This window comes from Phyllostomus discolor, chromosome 3 (assembly GCF_004126475.2).
Source record: "Phyllostomus discolor isolate MPI-MPIP mPhyDis1 chromosome 3, mPhyDis1.pri.v3, whole genome shotgun sequence".
In the NCBI taxonomy this organism is placed as follows: Eukaryota; Metazoa; Chordata; class Mammalia; order Chiroptera; family Phyllostomidae; genus Phyllostomus; species Phyllostomus discolor.
This window is the reverse complement of record NC_040905.2, coordinates 29,465,668-29,483,338: the sequence shown is the minus strand read 5'-3', so window position 1 is coordinate 29,483,338 and position 17,671 is coordinate 29,465,668. Positions and strand designations below refer to the sequence as shown.

Sequence of the window (17,671 nt, the reverse complement as noted above, 5' to 3'; positions counted from 1 at the left end):
GGCAGGCATGAAGGGTTTGGATGACCTGCATAATGCCAAATTGGTTGTAATCTTTCGCGGGGGAAACCATAAAAGGAAGATAGAGAGGAAGAACAGGAAGGGAAAGAGAAAGAAAGGAAAGAGAAGGGAATAACTTTCTATATTCCTTTTTTAGGAGGCCATTTTTACATTTTAGGTCTGTTTCTTTTTATCGTTTTTTAGCAGGCTCAAATGATGTCATTTTATCATTTAAGCATGACATCTATACCTACTTCATTCCGAGCCATTTAAGTTTCGTTTACTGGAGCCCACCCTGGTGACCCTTCCTCCTTGCTGCTCTGTAATCAGTGTCACTGTTGCCACTCACAGAGCCCCTGGGGCTGCTGCTCTCCGGGTAACTGGGGACACACACCTCCCTGCATACTTCTTGTACAATAACATTTTAGTTGATAAATGCACATAGCTGGCAGAGATAAATAAGCGTTACCAAGCATGGTCATTTTCCCTTAAAAAGAAGTTCTTCATTTGTCTCTGTTAATGAGTTCGAGACAGGGTCCTAAGGTATTTTTTTAATGGCTGTTGGAGGGAAGGGGCGTTGGGAGGCTGGAATAAAATTTGAAGGGATTAAGCAAAAAAATAAAAACACCTCCTAGACCCACACAATAGTAAGGTGACTACCAGAGGAAAGCGGGGTGGGGGGAGGTAGAAGAGGGTAAAGGGAGTACAATGGTGTTGAAAGGAGATGTGACTTTGAGTACACAATACAATATACAGATGGTGTGTTATAGAATTATATACCTGAAACCTATATAATTTTATTAACCAATGTCACCCCAATTAAAATATTAAAATAATAAAATGCATTATCGTAGCTTTTTTAAAGTATTTTTCTTTTTTGTTAAAGAATGTGCACAATTAAAAAACTTTAATTGCACGGTTATTTGTTTAAATTGCTCTTCAGGCTAAAGTCATTATTACGCTCACAGAGAAGCTGTATTGTCTGTACATTGGGGACATACACTATGCTAAGCACTAAGACTGCAAATGGCGCTGGGCAATATGCCATGATTCCAGTATGAAAATTCAGAGCAGTGTCGGCACGTGCATGGTGCTTGATACCCATCAGTTGAAAAAGTAAAGCTATAGTCAAAAGCCTGCCTCTTCCCCACAGCCTGGCCCGATGTGGCTTTACTAGCCAAAGCTCCGGAGCTTAGGTCTAGTCTGGGAGTAACTGGAAAGAAAAACCCTTTTTCTTGGCTCACGGCAGTAATCCTCTGCTACAGGGGAATTTGTGATAATATTTCCAATAGCCCAAGAAATTCTGAATAATAAAATGTCTTGAAAATTGGCCAAGAATCAAAGGGAGGAAAGGCTGTTCCTGGATGATGACCTAAGTTTCCTTCTTTTAGGAAAGTGAGAGATGCTACCGGAGTTGACATCAACATGCGCGTGGGAGTGCACTCTGGGAATGTCCTCTGCGGCGTGATTGGTCTGCAGAAGTGGCAGTACGATGTGTGGTCGCATGACGTTACCTTGGCCAATCACATGGAAGCTGGAGGGGTCCCAGGGTAAGCCCGCACATTGGATTTCTCTCTTCAAGTTGGCTCCATGGTTAGTCAGCAGGCTAATAACTTAACTGCTCAGTGTGGGATGATTTCTGTGTTATTCATGCCCTACAGCCTCTTTCATTAATCAGATAAACATGACCTGTCAAGCTCAAATTCTACCGCCCCTGTGACCCACGGTCAAAGACTATTGATATCAGATTCTAAATTACAGACTATTACTTATGAGCAAGTTTATGAATAGAGACATAAGCCGATGTGTTTTCCTGCACTGCCATCATGGCATTTCTCCATTATGGGTGACCTCTGAAATCACTACTATTAAACTGAGAAAACTGCGGCATCCATCTCTGGTTAGAGCCTATTTCAGACGAGAGAATTTCAGTGCAAGTGCTGTAATTTGGAGAAGCAGGAGAGCAAACACTGAGGAAGAAAACCCATACTTTTATACAGATCAGCACACTTTCTAAAATGCTTCTGGTATGCGTTTCAACAAATATGCTCATATACAAAAAGTCTTCATGATCAAGCTGTTATTCACCTCACCCACAAAGCAGGCTTCTAGAAGTAGCTCCTGACCTCAGAAGTATCTTTCTGAAAGTCACAGTCCATTTTACCAAGGGCATACAGCCTTTCCTTCATTATGGAGAGGGGAGGAAATTATTTCTGAGATCACAAATAAAGAGAAAATCTTCCTTCGTGCATATCCTTCTGTATCTTGATTGTGGTTTTTAAATGGCGTTTCAGGCGTGTTCACATCTCTTCTGTCACTCTGGAGCACTTGAATGGAGCTTATAAAGTGGAAGAAGGAGACGGTGATATCAGGGACCCGTATTTAAAGCAGCACCTGGTGAAAACCTACTTTGTAATCAACCCCAAGGTTAGTATTGTAGAGTCTATAATTAGCCTATGACTTTTGTGATGAAAAGGCAGGAGGGCAAACTGCTGTATAGGTAAGTGTTTTCTGTAAAGAATCAGTGTAAATCCTGGCTTCTAAAATTACTTTAAATGCATATGGCATTTTAATTATGGAATGTGTTTTAAATAATGAATTTAAATGCATTTATTAAAGGAATAATGGAAATAACTGCTCTCTGCAACAAGGTCGCATATGTTAGTCGATGTATATGTTCATTCATGATGCTTCTGGGACACAGCCTGGCAGCTGGAAAATTAAAGAGAAATGTTTTGCTTAGGCCTTCAGATGATAAATATGAGATGAAATAGGATGAACATATAAGAAAAAGGAAAAGAAGGAGTTTCTAAAAGATGAACAACTAAATGTCACCTCTACGTTTGTGTGAGGACATGTGCATGCAGACACGTTTAGCTTCCAGGCAGTATCTCCCTCTGTTACCGGGAAGACACCCCACCCATCTAGGAGGCTAAGGTCTGACTCCTCTGTTCACAGCTGTCAGCCACAATTGGGGCCTTAGATCTCCCATCTCTTAATGTTTCCCAGATTCCTGCCAAATGAGTATTGTTGCTATTTAAAGATTAAGCATTCAAAACTGTGAGAGGTTATGTAACTTACTCTAAATCATACAGCTGTTAAGTGGTGCAAATATGAGCAGGAAACACTCCTAAACTGTCAAAACTGACCCCACAAAGTCAACAGGGTCAAGTGTGTGGTGTCTACTCATGGCAGGCTCCCGCAAGCCCCATGTCCACCTTTGGAGGCACTTGACAGTTGATCCACAGACTGATAGGGGACAGCAGGAAAAACTGTCGGGGGATGGGGAGGTGCCATGGGAAAAGCAAAAAAAAAAAAATACAAAATACATCATGTTTACGCAAAGAACATCAAATCATGAAGTAAGACAATTAGCATTTAAAAAACCACATCAGCCTCTATTCCAGTCACGTTAGGGAAATTCAATCACGAAAAAACCGAAACAGGTCAGTATATCTGTTTAAGAATTTACTTTATAAAAATGCCCATTAAAATGGCTGTTTTTCCTAAGTTTAAAGTACACATAACTTATGCTATCTGGAAAAAAAATCACTCAGCTAAACACCTTGTAATGCTGCGCACCACTGGCGCGGAAGGAATGAGGGCAGAAGTTATGAAGGTGAAGGGGACGCTGTTAAAGGAAAACGCTTAGTTAGGGGAAACTTCTGGAAGGGGTGCAGTAGGAAGGAGAAGGTGAGCACCTTTGGCACGCCAGGTGTAATGCTTTGTTCCCCACCCCAAGGGCGAACGACGGAGTCCCCAGCACCTCTTCAGACCTCGCCACACCCTCGATGGAGCCAAGATGAGGGCCTCCGTGCGCATGACACGGTACCTGGAATCCTGGGGCGCGGCCAAGCCCTTTGCACACCTGCACCACAGAGACAGCATGACCACGGAGAACGGCAAGATCAGCACCACGGTATGTCCTCCCCCTGTTCCGAAGCATCTTACCACTGAACAAAGGCTTGTTGCCCAAATGGAAAGTCATCGCCTGCTAAAATAACTTTTGTCTGGAATGAAGCAAGTTTACCATCTCTGACTGCTCAGAGAGGCTCCTTACAAATAGCCATTAGGGTGTGAATGCGTGCCAACCTTGCAGTGCTAGGGGTTTTCACTGAGGCTGATTTTCCATAATAACTTTATAACATAAGACTTTATTTACAACTGACAGTAGCAGTGATTACAATCGAACTATTTTTAAAATTCAGAGGGGGGTTTTTTGTGTGTGTTTTGCTTTTTCTGTCATTAAGTAAAAAGCCTGAGCGTCTTAATAAAAGAACAGTGGAAGCATGATGTTCTTGCAGTGAATAGAACTATTGAATCTGCCTCTTCATCACCTGGATGTTCAGGCTGTGTGAGCAGCAATGCACATTCTATTGTTGTGGTTACTTGTTTATATCACTCCACCTTCCATCAGAGCATACAGTCCCAAAGCTCCTTACAGTGGGGCGTTTTCGATAAGATGGCTGCAATGCAGATAGATAGAAAGACCCATAGGAGGAAAGAAAAATAAATATAATTAAGCACTTAGAATAATCCCAATGGTATCGTTAGATTTTAAAACAATCTCTGGGTAAAATTAACTGTATTAGGGATGGAGTTGAGGTTAAAAAAAGAAAACGGACTGTTACATCATTCTCATTAGCTGCTGAGGAGAAGCATGCCAGGCTGCCAGGTGAAAGTGAGCATTCCTAGTCTTCCTGTGTCCCACACCTCCCAGCGCGTCACAAGGACACACCCAAGCCTAACAGGCAGGGCTTGCATCCTTGTTTGACTTAGTTATAATTCTCCTTTCAACTTCCCTTGTCCTTTTTTTAACAAAAGAATAAATGTGGCTTGACAGACCATGATCCATCAGACCATCAATAAGAGAGACCACCAGGACAAACCCTAGAGGAGTCTGCATTCCTTCGAGAAGGGAGCGAACAGGAGTAGAGCACAAAGGGACATGGCCATTTTAGGGGCTACTGAAGGCCATGAGGAGGATGGAATGGAGCGGTGTTCATGGGAGTGAGTGGTGTGATTGCTCTGGGTAGAACAGCTGGGGAACTTTTAGAGACAGAGAGGAGAAAATTGGCAAAGGAGGTGGCAGAACAACAAATTCACTGGTTCTAAGAGGGAAATGAATGTGGTGTCCATGGGGTCCCGAGAGGATGCTGGTGTGGCTGTAGTGTCATCAACAATGAGCAAGGAAAGTCATCAGGCTGAGATGCACTAAGGAACTGTGTTTAATTCATTCTAAGTGTAATGGGAAGTCACTAGAGGATGTTAAGTGTGGGAAGGGCATGGTGTAATGTGCATTGCAATAAAATGGGGCAAGAATGCAGGGGTCGAAGTGAGAATGATGCCCACTAACAAGGAGATTTTATTTTATTTTTATTGTTCTTTTTATTTATTAATTTTAAATTATTTTTATTTTTAATTACAGTTGACATACATTTTTCTATAAGTTTCAGGTGTACACCCCAGTAATTAGACATTACATAACTTAATAAATGATCATCCCAATAAATCTCACACCCACCTGACACCATACATAGTTTTTAGATGGTTATTGACTATATTCCCTATGTTAAGATTCTAGTAGTGGAAACAGTGAAAAGCAAATTCAGGGTCTAATTTGAATGTGGAGCAAGTAAGACTCCAACGGATATGTGTGAAAATGAGGATCAAGGATTAATTCACACTTCTTTCAACTGCACAGCTGGAAGAATGATGATGCCATTAACTGCAATGAAAACCACTAAGGGGAAATCAGATGATATAAGATGGAAAAATCAAGACTTTGCTAATGGACATCTTTAAATCAATATGTCTTTCAGACAGCTAAGTGCAGCTAGGAAGTTGGCTGGTGGATGTGCACGTCCAGAACTCAGGGAAGAAGCCCAGGGTGCAGGTGTGAAGTGAAAGGGGTCAGGTTTCAGAAGGTATTCGAAGCCCTGAAGCTGGATGAAGTTATTGAGAAGAGATCTAAGGAGCAGGGCCTGGGGCACCTGGGGCCATTGAGTGTCTAGAACTGTTGAAGAGAAGCATCCTAGGATGCTAGTATTGAGTTGTCAGTGAAAGTCAATGCTTTTATCACTCTTATGAAAATATAATAATCCTTTGGATAATTTTGCTCAGTGCTATATTTATTATTAATGCTAATGGCTAATAATCATATTTCTCATTGAGATTTATTGTTCACCATCAGTTGGTTGGTTGGTTAGTTTTCAAGAAATAAGAATCATATATAAATAGTAGAACATTATTTTCTGTGCTGTTTCTTACGTTATTTTGCAGGTGTGTTTTTGATGTTGTTGTAGTTGTTTATTTCTCAACAGTCTTTATTGTCCCTGGACTTAACAGTGCCTGTCTCCCTTATTATCTCAGCATGGGGCTGTAGGAAAGATTTTAGCCTGACTTTCATCTGTTGTGTTGGAGGATATGGCTTCTTCAAGAGACAGTTGCAAAGTCTAGTGGTTGAGCTTCGGGAAGTTGTTTATGAAATCAGAGGACCTCTTGAACAAACACAGTTTTCATAACTGGCTTTTTTCACCATTCACAGACACAGAACCTAGGGACTGCCTCAAGAGCAAGATAGGATATTGTAAGAAAATTCCAAGTCTTTGTTTAACACATGAAGTCCATGTGTTACTTAAGTTGTGTCCCTTACTCACTTTCAGAAAGATGCATTGCCATTCTGATTAATACATTCCAGTTTTGAAAAGTTGTCATTGCCAGAAGTTACTTCTGTTATCCAATCCCTCATACAGGGCTCCACTGAGTCTGTATTTTTTAAGAATATGTGAGAGAGAAACATTGGTCGGTTGCTTCTCGCATGCCCCCAACCAGGGACCTGGCCCACAACCCAGGCATGTGCCCTGGCTGGGAATCGAACCAGTGACCTTTCAGTTTGCAGGATGATGCCCAACCCACTGAGTTACACCAATCAGGGCAAGCTCTGCTGACTTTTGATTCAACAATGATAGAGCTGGTGACAAATGTATTATTTTACTTTCTGTATTAAAACGGAGTTCAGTTATTTTTTGAATGCTTTACCTTTCCTTAGGTAAATGCATTTCCTTAATGCATTCAACGTAAACCTGGGAATAAAGCAGCAAAGAAAAGTTTCTTTAGAATAGTTTTGTTTCAACTTTTAATTTCCATTATAAATGTATAAAAGTGAATCTTGTGGGCATTTTTAATCCACTGTTGAACATTGGCACTGGATGCCCCACTGATGAGCCCTGATGGGAGGCTTCCTCTCATTCTGTTTTCAGGAACTACCCGCACTCCTATGTTGATTTCTTCTTTTTGATCAATGATTCACAATTTCACATTCTCTGTCTATTTATGTATTTTTTTTCAGGTCACACCAGAAGAGAAATCTTTATTTTTCAATTACAGTTTGCATTCAGTATTGTTCTATATTAGTTGGAGGTATACAACACAGCAGTTAGACAGTCATATGCTTCACAAAGTGGGTCCCACTATATGCATTCTTAACCAGTGGCATCATTTCTTAGCAACCCAGTTTAATGATAAGGATGGATGGTAGATTTTGTGGTTATGTTTGTATTTTAAAGTACTTTTTAAATATTTGTCTGATGCCGAATGAGATTTTCCCATGACTGTAAGATATCTACAGTAACTCTAATAACAAATTTCTGTAGGCCATTGTTTAAAACCATATCTTTGAATAGCAGGAGAATGTAAATTTTAAAAATCCAGACAACCATTCTGGTACTCCCAACATCCAGAGCTTATAGACGACACCAACATTCTAAATATACACTGACTTTTAAATCTTTTTTTTTACATTTATACTTAAACTCTTTTTCTCCACATAGGAAATTATATGTTGCTAACTACTACTGTACATGAGAAAAGTAGAAATGTGTTTTACATAGTTATCATTGCAATGATATTTTTAAAGTATGTTCTTGGCAACTAATAGCCTTTTCTTTTTTCATAGGATGTACCAATGGGTCAGCATAATTTTCAAAATCGCACTTTAAGGTATGGTATATGTTCCACTTTATAATTTTTAAAGGCTTATTTCTTATTTATTTCTGAAAGTAATTATCATCAATTATAGTAATTTTGAAGGCTATTTCTTCTAAAAGAGCAGCTACTTGTGAAAAGCCCTATTAAATTGCTCTCAAGCTTCTAAAAATAGGATTATTCGTGTCGTGTTATTACAGTTGAGACAGGGGAAAAGAAAACACCACCTGGGAATCACTGTAGAAGTTGACATCATTTTCTTAAAATGACCCTTCTTAATACTCATATGCAGTCAATAACTGAATTTCCTTAAAATGAGTAGGTTTCTTAAAATAACGTGTTTTTTCTGTTTTATCTTAGAGATAAAAGCAAGATAAGTTCAGGTTTTCTGTAGTAGAAAAAGGGCTGCTCAACCACTTGAAAAAGAAAACAAACTCCCCACGAACATCCCCAGCCCCCCACCCCCCTCCCATCGCCCTCCGCGGAGTCACAGGCATTAATGGCTTTTCCTTCCATGTTCCTCTAGCTCTGGGGGTCAGAGGTGTACTTTTAGCATTGGTTTGGGAATTAAGTATTTCTTATCAAAGTAATTAGGATAATTAATGGAAGGCTCCGAATTCAAGCCAGCCTTTCTTCTCACCACCCCCCCACCCCCACAAAGAGAGGTGAGTTTATTCTTGTAGAAAATGCATGGAATCCAAGTAAAAGTAAACACAGTTAGGTAGATTGTTATCTGCCAAACACGGCAAGGAATGCGCATCAGTCCCTCTAGGTGACTTGGTTGTTGTGAGCTCTAATTTGTATTTTGTGTGCAATTTGAAATTTTAACATTGAGATGTAATATTCCTAGCCTTCCTTTATAGGGATAATTGGGTTCTTGAGCTTTTGAGGCATTATGTGTGAAGTGACAAGTGCCATATTAAAGAAAACTCCGGCCAATTTTAGGAATATTGTGGATCCCGTAACATAACTTGAGAAGGAGTGACTCTTCCAGCCAATTAGACAGGAGCATATCTGCGAGCACCTGTGCACAGAAATTTCATGAACGTCCTTTCACTTTATTCCTGGTATCTCTTCTATTGTCTATCTGCCCCTCCCTGAAATTGTGCTCCAAGACTCTGTTTTCTGAAATGACACCTTGGAAATGCCTGGGGGAGCACCAGTATAATGCGGGCAGTGTCTCCTGGGATGAGTGCTGTTTGGAAGACAATGATCATAAGCTATCATTTGTATCTGTACGAAGCATATGGAAAATCCAGTGCCATCTTTAGTTTTCCTCCAGGGTAGACACAATGGCCATTATCCTTTTAGAAGGGAAAAACTGAGGTGCGAGGGGTTAGGAGAATGCCCAGAGTAACACAGCTGGCAGAGGCGAGGCCAGGATTTGTGCCCTGACTCTGCGGCGCCAAAGCCTCCTTTCCTAACTGTTCCCCTGTCCTTCCTGCCTTCTTCAGAGCCTCCTCCACACCTATTCCCCTTTCCTCTGTGGTCGGTGATCTCTGGTGGCCCCAAGGCCTCATGGAGAGAGCTTGACTTTCAGCCTCACCTGGGCTTCCCTTACACGTCCTGGCTTTGTCACGTGGCCTACGTCATAAAACCTCTCTGAGCCTCCAGCCTGGCTATGAGTCGGTGTCATGTGCTGTTGAAGCATCATCTGAGCTAACACACAACCTCTGCCTTGTCTCCTTAGATAAAAAAGCCCAGGTGTAGGAGTGGGACAGGCTAGGGAGGGAGCTCTGGAGAAACAATGGGGAAAAATTGGAAAGAAAGAGGGGTTAGGGGCAGTGAGTAGTGGGGAGGCCAGTGGTGGGACCCAGAGGCAGAAACAAGAAGGAGAAAGTCAGAAACTCTGGAAGTCTGAGGAACAAAGCCCTGGTTGGCAAGTTAAGAACTCTTGGTGGGTAGGTTATCAAACCCAAGGGTATCTATCACTTCCATAGCAGAAGTCATAAAATTACAAAGAGAAGAAAACTGTCTTTAGTAATTGTTGTCTAGATAATTAGTGAATACCAAGGTGCAAAACCACATGCATTTATTGGCTACTTCATGTGCCACGTTTACTGCATTGACCACTGTACAAGCACTGTCCAAGCCAGTCCCAGAACAAATTCATAAAGACAATGCGGTTGTTAGCCCCAGGCATAACATGGAAGGCTTTCGTTTTTCTCTGTGAGCTCCAGGTACCTGCGACTGTTCCTTCGTAGATTTAGAGACTTTGAGATAAAGAAAGCCACCAAACTGAAGTCAAGAAACTCGTGTACAGTGTAGGGCTGATTAAAAAAATAGCATATCTTTTAAGGAATGTATTCATTTATAAAAGATATTATTTATTTATTTTTAAACAAGGGAAGAGAGGGAGAGAAGTGTCAGAGTGTGGGTGCTTCGCATGCGTCGCCTACTGGGGACCTGGCCCACAACCCAGGCATGTGCATAGATTGGGAATTGAGCTGGCAACTGTTCAATTTGCAAGCTAGCACCAAATCCACTGCACCACACCAGCCAGGGCCTAAATAAGGTAAAATGAAGGTAGCTTCTCACCTGTGAATGAGGATGAGGCAGACTAGATGATTGCTAAAGTTCCTGGCTTAAAAAAAAGGATAAAAAATAATAATTTGCCTTCTTTGAATAGCTTGGAATTTGGCGTGTTAACACCTCTTAATTCAGTTGTCTCTGTATCTGTATCTGACTCAGTTAACATCATTCTGTTTTTGAACCAAGACTGCCCTTGGCCTGTATAAAGAAGACAGGATTTGAAGTCATAAATACACAGGAGGTGATGAAATTGCAATGTACATCATCTCATTAATGATGATTCCATGAGATTAATTACAGATAACTTTGGCATTGCATATGTAATGATCTTCCTGTCTATATGTAGAGGCAGTTTTGAACTCAGAAAAGTGTGATTTTTATTCCAGAAATAAAATAGGTCTATTCCAGTGGCAGTTTAAATATCCAGAGCCCAGAGGAGCCACATGCTCCCTGCACACTGGACCCCGTGACCTGCCCACACCTAGACTCAGGCACAGGCTGGCTGAGGCCAGTTTGGTGAGGGCCGGCCTGTGCTCCTGCTCTTTGCAGGTGTTTAACTTTTAAAAACAGTTATTATTTCAGTTTACTCCTTTCCATTCTCAGGCTAATTGTCAAGTTAACCTTGAGGAACTTACTATGTTTTTGTCATAATTTATTCACAAAAAATATTATAGGAAGATTATTTGCTTCTAAGACCAAGTGAGTGGTCTGCAAATATGAGTGTGGTTTTCTGTGAATAGTGCTTTCAAACACAGAGGAACATTCAAATACATACAATTAAGCTTTGATATGCCTACAAAAAACTGTAGCTCTTCAAATTTTTGAAGGCAGACCAATGAAAACATGAACCAGGAATAACTATTTTTGTCAACCAAACCAAATTTTTGCAGAGGGATTTCCAAAGCCAAGGTGTTCTGTCATAAAACAAAATTTCTGAAGGTGAACAGTCAAGGGCTAATGTGTCTCTCAAGGCAAAAATTCTTTTATCTCAAACAGCAAGTACCTATCCTTCAGTGTTGCTTTTCATTGCCTAAAAAAGTTCACTCTAAGTGAATGGTAAGGCCACATCTTACTGCACCAGAGGTCTAGTCAATTCTGATCCACAGAGCGGCTGCTGTTAATAAAGAAAAGGCTGTTTATAGGCTCGTTTCTTTCTTTTCTTATTTTTTTCTTGATTAACAGAATTAAGCAGAGGTTTTGGCATCAGAGAAAAGGGGGCTTACTATTTATTTTAATAATAAGATTCTTATCTACTATATTTCTTTTCTTAAATGCAGAACCAAGTCACAAAAGAAAAGATTTGAAGAAGAATTGAATGAAAGGATGATTCAAGCAATTGATGGAATTAATGCACAAAAGTGGGTACTCTTGAATCTTAAATTATCATTCATTTTGTGTTTCAAACTCTATTATTTCAAAAGATTGTTACTTGCTGCCTAATAAATACTCTCCAAGTAAATTGCTAACAAACAGCATGAGATGTAAACATGGAAAGAAAAATCACAGCGAAGTGTATTCAGGAGGTAATGTGAAAGATCAATAGGAATTCCATACGGGAAAACCTTTCAGTTGTGCCTTGTAACGCAATCCATTCAGAATGCATTTATTCCCCGTGCAAAACCAGAGAATGTGGAGACTTCTATTTTCTAAATTGCAGGGTCTCGTGCATTAGAATCCAAATTCATAAGACAATGGAAAGACCAGCTTCTGGTGGGAGGGGAAATATATTATTCATTCTGTGCATTTTATGAGTGTCTATTCAGTCTGTGAATTGCTGTTATAACTTTCAGTGGTCCCTGAAATGCAGAGAAAAAAATTAAAGAAAGTAGTGGCATTCATGGTCTGGACAGAATGATTACATTCATCAGCCTTTGAAACCACATTAGGTACTTGTTCATTCAATAAATTTTTATTGAATTAAATAGTGTAAACATCCGTAGGTCCAAATGAAAGCCTCCATGGAAAAGTTTCCACCCTATGGAAACCTGACTATTTAATTTTTAACCTGAAAGTTGACTCTTGAAAAATGTAAACGATGTTTACCTAGAACTCTACCTTCAAAACTAAGTTGCACATCTTTGCAAAATGTGTGCCCCTCCTAGGTTGTTCATTTTAAGTATTTATTCTAGGCTATGTACAGGGCCTATGAAAGTATTACCTGAGTGTATGTATGTGTCTGTGCAGTGTGTGTGTGTGTATGCAATTGCATGTACACACAATAAAGTATCTTGGGCTGCACTTGCAACTCAGATATACCGGTGCATTACAATAACACCTGCCTAAAGCCCCTCGTGGGCTCTAAAGGCAACATGTGGTTGAAACTGAGTCATTTCCCAAAACATTGACCCTGTGTTTGTGGCTTTAAAAACTCAATGTTAGGTGCTAGGGACACAAGGAAAGAGAAGCCTGCTCTTGATCACTTCCTGTCTACCTGCCTGCAGGACCCAGGCAGATGGATACCTGAAACCCGAACTGGAAATAAGGGTCCCTGCAACTTAGTGAGGAGCTAGTTTTGTTTCCACTCTGTGAATTCCAGTCTTATCCAGTCTTATTTTCAAGCTTATAGTATCCAGGAACATTTTAAGATTAGGTTCTTCTTTTTCAATAAAGAAAAAAACTCCTTTTAATAAATTATCTGTATTCATTAGTCATAGTTTGATAAATACACAGTTCTGAAAATGAGTACAGTTATAATGTATCTTAAATCTTATTTCGTGTCTTTTTTTGTACATTAACCAACCTTTGATTCCTCCAACTAGTCTTATCAAACAGAACAATTACACATTTCTGCAGCCAGTGCAATAATAAGAAACACCAAAAGTGCTTATTTCCCTGAACCTAAAGATCATACCCTGGAAACCAAAAGTATTGCTACAGCTCTCACTTCTAATGGTAGTTATTCTAGAGCACGTTCCTCTGACGCCTGCGCCTTGGTGGAAAGTGCACTGTGTGTAGTTGAGTGTCGTGGGACAGTCAGCTCCTCATGGTCAGGGCGCTGTGAGAGCCTTCCCAGCTCTCCCAATGTGCTGGGCACGGGGCTGTCCAGGTAGCCCTGGAGATGTCCCTCCTCAGATGTGCTCGTCTCCTGGGTTAACTGGTCATTAGTCCTAAAGTGAAATATCACGTACATTTAGGGTCCCTAGTCTGAAATCACTAAGTGGCTGATTACTGGGTAAAGTGTATCCATCCATCTGCCCTTTTCCCCTGGGTCCTCCAAGCCCTTCACCCTGGATTTCCTCAATACAGCTCAGAGAGTCCGAATCGACAGAGAGATGATCGATGTATTGGAAAGCACTATATAATAAATTCATGTGCATTGATTTTTGTTTGAACAGATATAGCATTTTCTTGGAATTTTACATAAAATATCCCTTTATCTCTAATGTCTTAATACACATATGTTCTCTGTCTCTATATATAGATGTAGACATTAGGTTGTATACACTTGTAGAAATATATATATATTTATATATATAAAATCATGCATATGCATTGTAATTCAGGTTATTATATTTTTTAATTATAAAAATATTTAAGAAAAGTAGAAATGTAAATGCATCAGTTAATGATTCATTCAAACCAGTTGGTCACTGTCGGTGTTTATTTCTAGACATTTTTCTTGATGCACAGATTTCAATTTTTTTCTTATTTAGCTTTATTTCAGAAAATGCTGTTAATTTTATTGGTAAACGCATGACTATATCAGGCACCATGCACCCAGCTTGCTTGGTCTTATATCTACTGCTGCTGTTTAGCTTCTGATTGTATACAGCATTCCAGTGAACAGCTTTGCCCTTATAAGTTCTTTCTCTATTTCAGTGACTTTCTTAAAACACACTTTTCTTGATCACATATTTTTTATTTATTTTTTAACATTTGAGACATATGTATGTACTTATTTGCATGTCTATTAACATACTATGTTAGTGATCTGAACCACTTGCTCCTTAAAATGACAACGTAATATTTTAGCAAGTGTAAAAGAAGCAAAATCTCCTCACCTAGAACTTGAAGGGGCACAAAATGGGTTTGACTATCTGTGATGTGTTTCTTGCTGCGAGACCAGAAAGTCATACTTCACTATGAACCAGATCCTTCAGAACATGACACTACCATGTGATTTCAGTAAAACATTAGGGAACACATTTACTGGTATACTTGACTCCCTGGTTATTTAATTGAAATAAGTTGAGTTTTGATTTGGTATGACAGTTGGTTTGTAATATCATATTCTCTGAGGAGGGCAGTACGTGAATAGGAATATTATATTTGCAGATTCCATATCCAGTGATTTGGCATTACACATTTTTTTAAAATATTCAGTTTTGGATGATTTACAACAAAGAAGGAAGAATGCAAGTCATTTTTAAAGAGTAGTTCCAGATGTTTGGTTAAAAGTGTGGTTTTATGATGTCTGCCCTTTTTATTTCTAGGCAATGGCTCAAGTCTGAAGACATTCAGAGAATCTCATTGCTTTTCTACAATAAAATTCTAGAAAAAGAGGTAAGCTATGTTTTTGTTTAAAATCAGTCATTTTTTCTAAAATTTTAGTTTTTCAAATTCCTTCATGAAAGTACACTTGTGTTTTTTACTTCCGACATTAAAAATGCACCTAACTATATCCAAACTCTTTTTACCTTCTCCATTACTCTTCCATGCATATATTGTTTTGCCACAGTTCTTGCAACCCAGCTTCTGTCCCTGGCTAGTCATCATTCTCAATACATTCTCCTGCTGGTAAATAATATCTGGAACATTCTGAGGTTGGGGGCTTAAAGAAAGGAACATGATCATATAATTTACTATTATTATTTTGACCATTTTATCCTTGAATAACTTTAACACGTACTTACTGTATAAATGGTAAAGTATGCCCTTCTGGATAGAAGTCCATTTCTTTTATTAGTAGTACAACTCATAGCTCTGCACAAAGCCCAGAAGGTAGAAGATAAGGGTGTAATTGAATGCGTAGAGTGTAATCACATTTCTGCAATTCTGCTAATATAGCTTCTTCTCCAACACGTAAATTATCCTGGCTGTGAAGTCACAAAATGCACCAGAAAAATATGCTAGTAAATAGAAGGTGATTGTCATTTAAAAACACAGCCTTTGCTGACATTGTCTGTGTGTACACATTTGCAGAGGCCAACTCTGAGGAGAGTTTTAGAGCGCATTGAGATTTAAGCCCGCTCTTTCTTCACCCATCACCTGCGCTTCAGCCCTGCAGGAGGTATACAAGGCAGCAAGGCACCAAGGGAGAGAAACATCAATTCACCACCCAGATATCTGACATCCCAAACTGAAACCCAGCAATACATACTATAACTTCCCATAACATGGGGAAAAGTCTGGGCAGATATAACTAATGCAGCCTGCCAATATTGTCAGGAGGTTGCAATAGCATTGCCACATAAATTTCATTTACTTTCATTTCATTATAAAACTCTCTTTTGAGAAGCAGTATAGTCTCAGCTGCAACAGTAGCTCTCTTTTTTCCTACATCACCCAGGCAGGGGCAGTCCCAGGTGGGCATGTACACTGGTCAGTTTACAGTTCTGGAGGGGCTGGAAGGCTATGTGGCCACTGCTGGCCTCACTGGACAAGGGGAAAGAACATGAGCCAGGCTCAGACAAGCAGAGTGAATTTGAACCTAGACAAAGCCCTCGAGTCTTCTATCTTGTAAATTTACTCACTACTTCTCAGCAGCATTAAGATAAATCATAAAAAACTAAAACAAGTAAATGGAATGAGGAAATCGCATTGTCCTAGTAATACTCAAAAGTAAAATATTATATGAAAAATTACTTGCTTCCCCCAAATAACCACGGGCAATGGACCCACAAGAGAACTCAGGGCACCCTCACGGTTCACTGGTCCCATCATTCACTCACTTGTCTTTCCGGTCAGGCGCTCCCTCTCTTTGCGGGAGTGATTCAATTACCTTTAAGTGGGTTTCTGAACAGTTCAACTTATAAAAATTGTGGTCATGGGAAGGTACAGCTCTTTTGGAGGGAGGAAGCACTCATTGCTGGAGATGAACAGCCGTCGCCCTCAGCTTGCTTGTGCCCCAGTCTACAATTCACTAGTGTTCTGCATGAACTGGGCAGAACCAGGCTGCTAGATGACTGCTCCAGGCCCTCTCTTTCTGTGCTGCCCTTCACGGTGTCCTCCATCTCCCCTTAGTACCGAGCCACCGCCCTGCCAGCCTTCAAGTACTACGTGACCTGTGCTTGCCTCATATTCTTCTGCATCTTTATTGTGCAGATCCTCGTGTTACCAAAGTAAGTGCACGTGTTCTCCTTTGGGATTCTCACCTGGGGCACCTTCCCACTGGCCCGGTTGTACTCGAGGGCGTGGGAAGATGGACATTTCTGAAGGAAGGGACGTGTAACGTGCCGTGATGGAAGCGGTGGCACTCAGGATCTGTGAAGTTAAGTGGCCCCTGTGGTTAGTTATAGAAATGCTGGATTTCCACAGTGGACATGTCGAATCACCTTACAGGGTCTTGAAAAAATAAATGTAACCTTCTGCCTTTGATTTCCATATTACTTGGATGTCCTATCTAAGAAATGTCGCCTAATAAACTTGACCGAAAGGGGCAAAGTGGCCAGGTGTTGTTTCTGACATACAAATACCACTGTATATTGAAAGGACAAAACCCACTCTGGGCACACTTCGCCCACCCATTCATTCTGAGTTCACGTTCTTCCTCGTGAAGTCCATTCCCTGCCACCATCTCTGATTGTTTGTTACAGGTCACTGTCCAACTTGTCTCTCCCAGGACAGCCCTGGGACAGACAGGAGAAACGGGGTGAACTGGATTTCTCATGTCCACACTTTGGTGTGGGCTCCTCCTGGTTCCACCTGTCGGTGAAAGTCTAGTCAATCGATGATTCCTTTCTCTTTCACCTTCTTAATGAGTGCAGTGTAAGTCAGCTGAGTTTCTTTAAATAAACAGGTTTTTCTCATTCTATAGTCTAAAAGAAAAAGAAAACAAAACTGCTGTCTTTGGATAATTGGAGATACAGAAATAAATTGTAAGATAAATTTTCTTTCCTCTTATTATCTATTCCGTAAAGGCCAAAGCAGCCATTTTTAATGCTGCGTAATTTAGAGCGTTTGCACTTAACTTCAGGGGCACAGCCAGCATTTGTGG

General features: G+C 40.2%; 1 protein-coding gene across 1 annotated transcript in view; it reads left to right on the top strand.

The window, feature by feature from the left end:
• The window catches only part of ADCY2 (adenylate cyclase 2), a 356,581-nt gene that overhangs the window by 254,178 nt on the left and 84,732 nt on the right, over positions 1-17,671 (top strand). Inside the window, exons 8-14 of the mRNA XM_028526056.2 lie at positions 1,389-1,547; positions 2,292-2,424; positions 3,740-3,916; positions 7,955-7,998; positions 11,793-11,873; positions 14,949-15,018; positions 16,699-16,796. Coding sequence (XP_028381857.1) covers positions 1,389-1,547; positions 2,292-2,424; positions 3,740-3,916; positions 7,955-7,998; positions 11,793-11,873; positions 14,949-15,018; positions 16,699-16,796 — 762 coding nt within the window. The remainder of the gene's footprint in view (positions 1-1,388; positions 1,548-2,291; positions 2,425-3,739; positions 3,917-7,954; positions 7,999-11,792; positions 11,874-14,948; positions 15,019-16,698; positions 16,797-17,671) is intronic.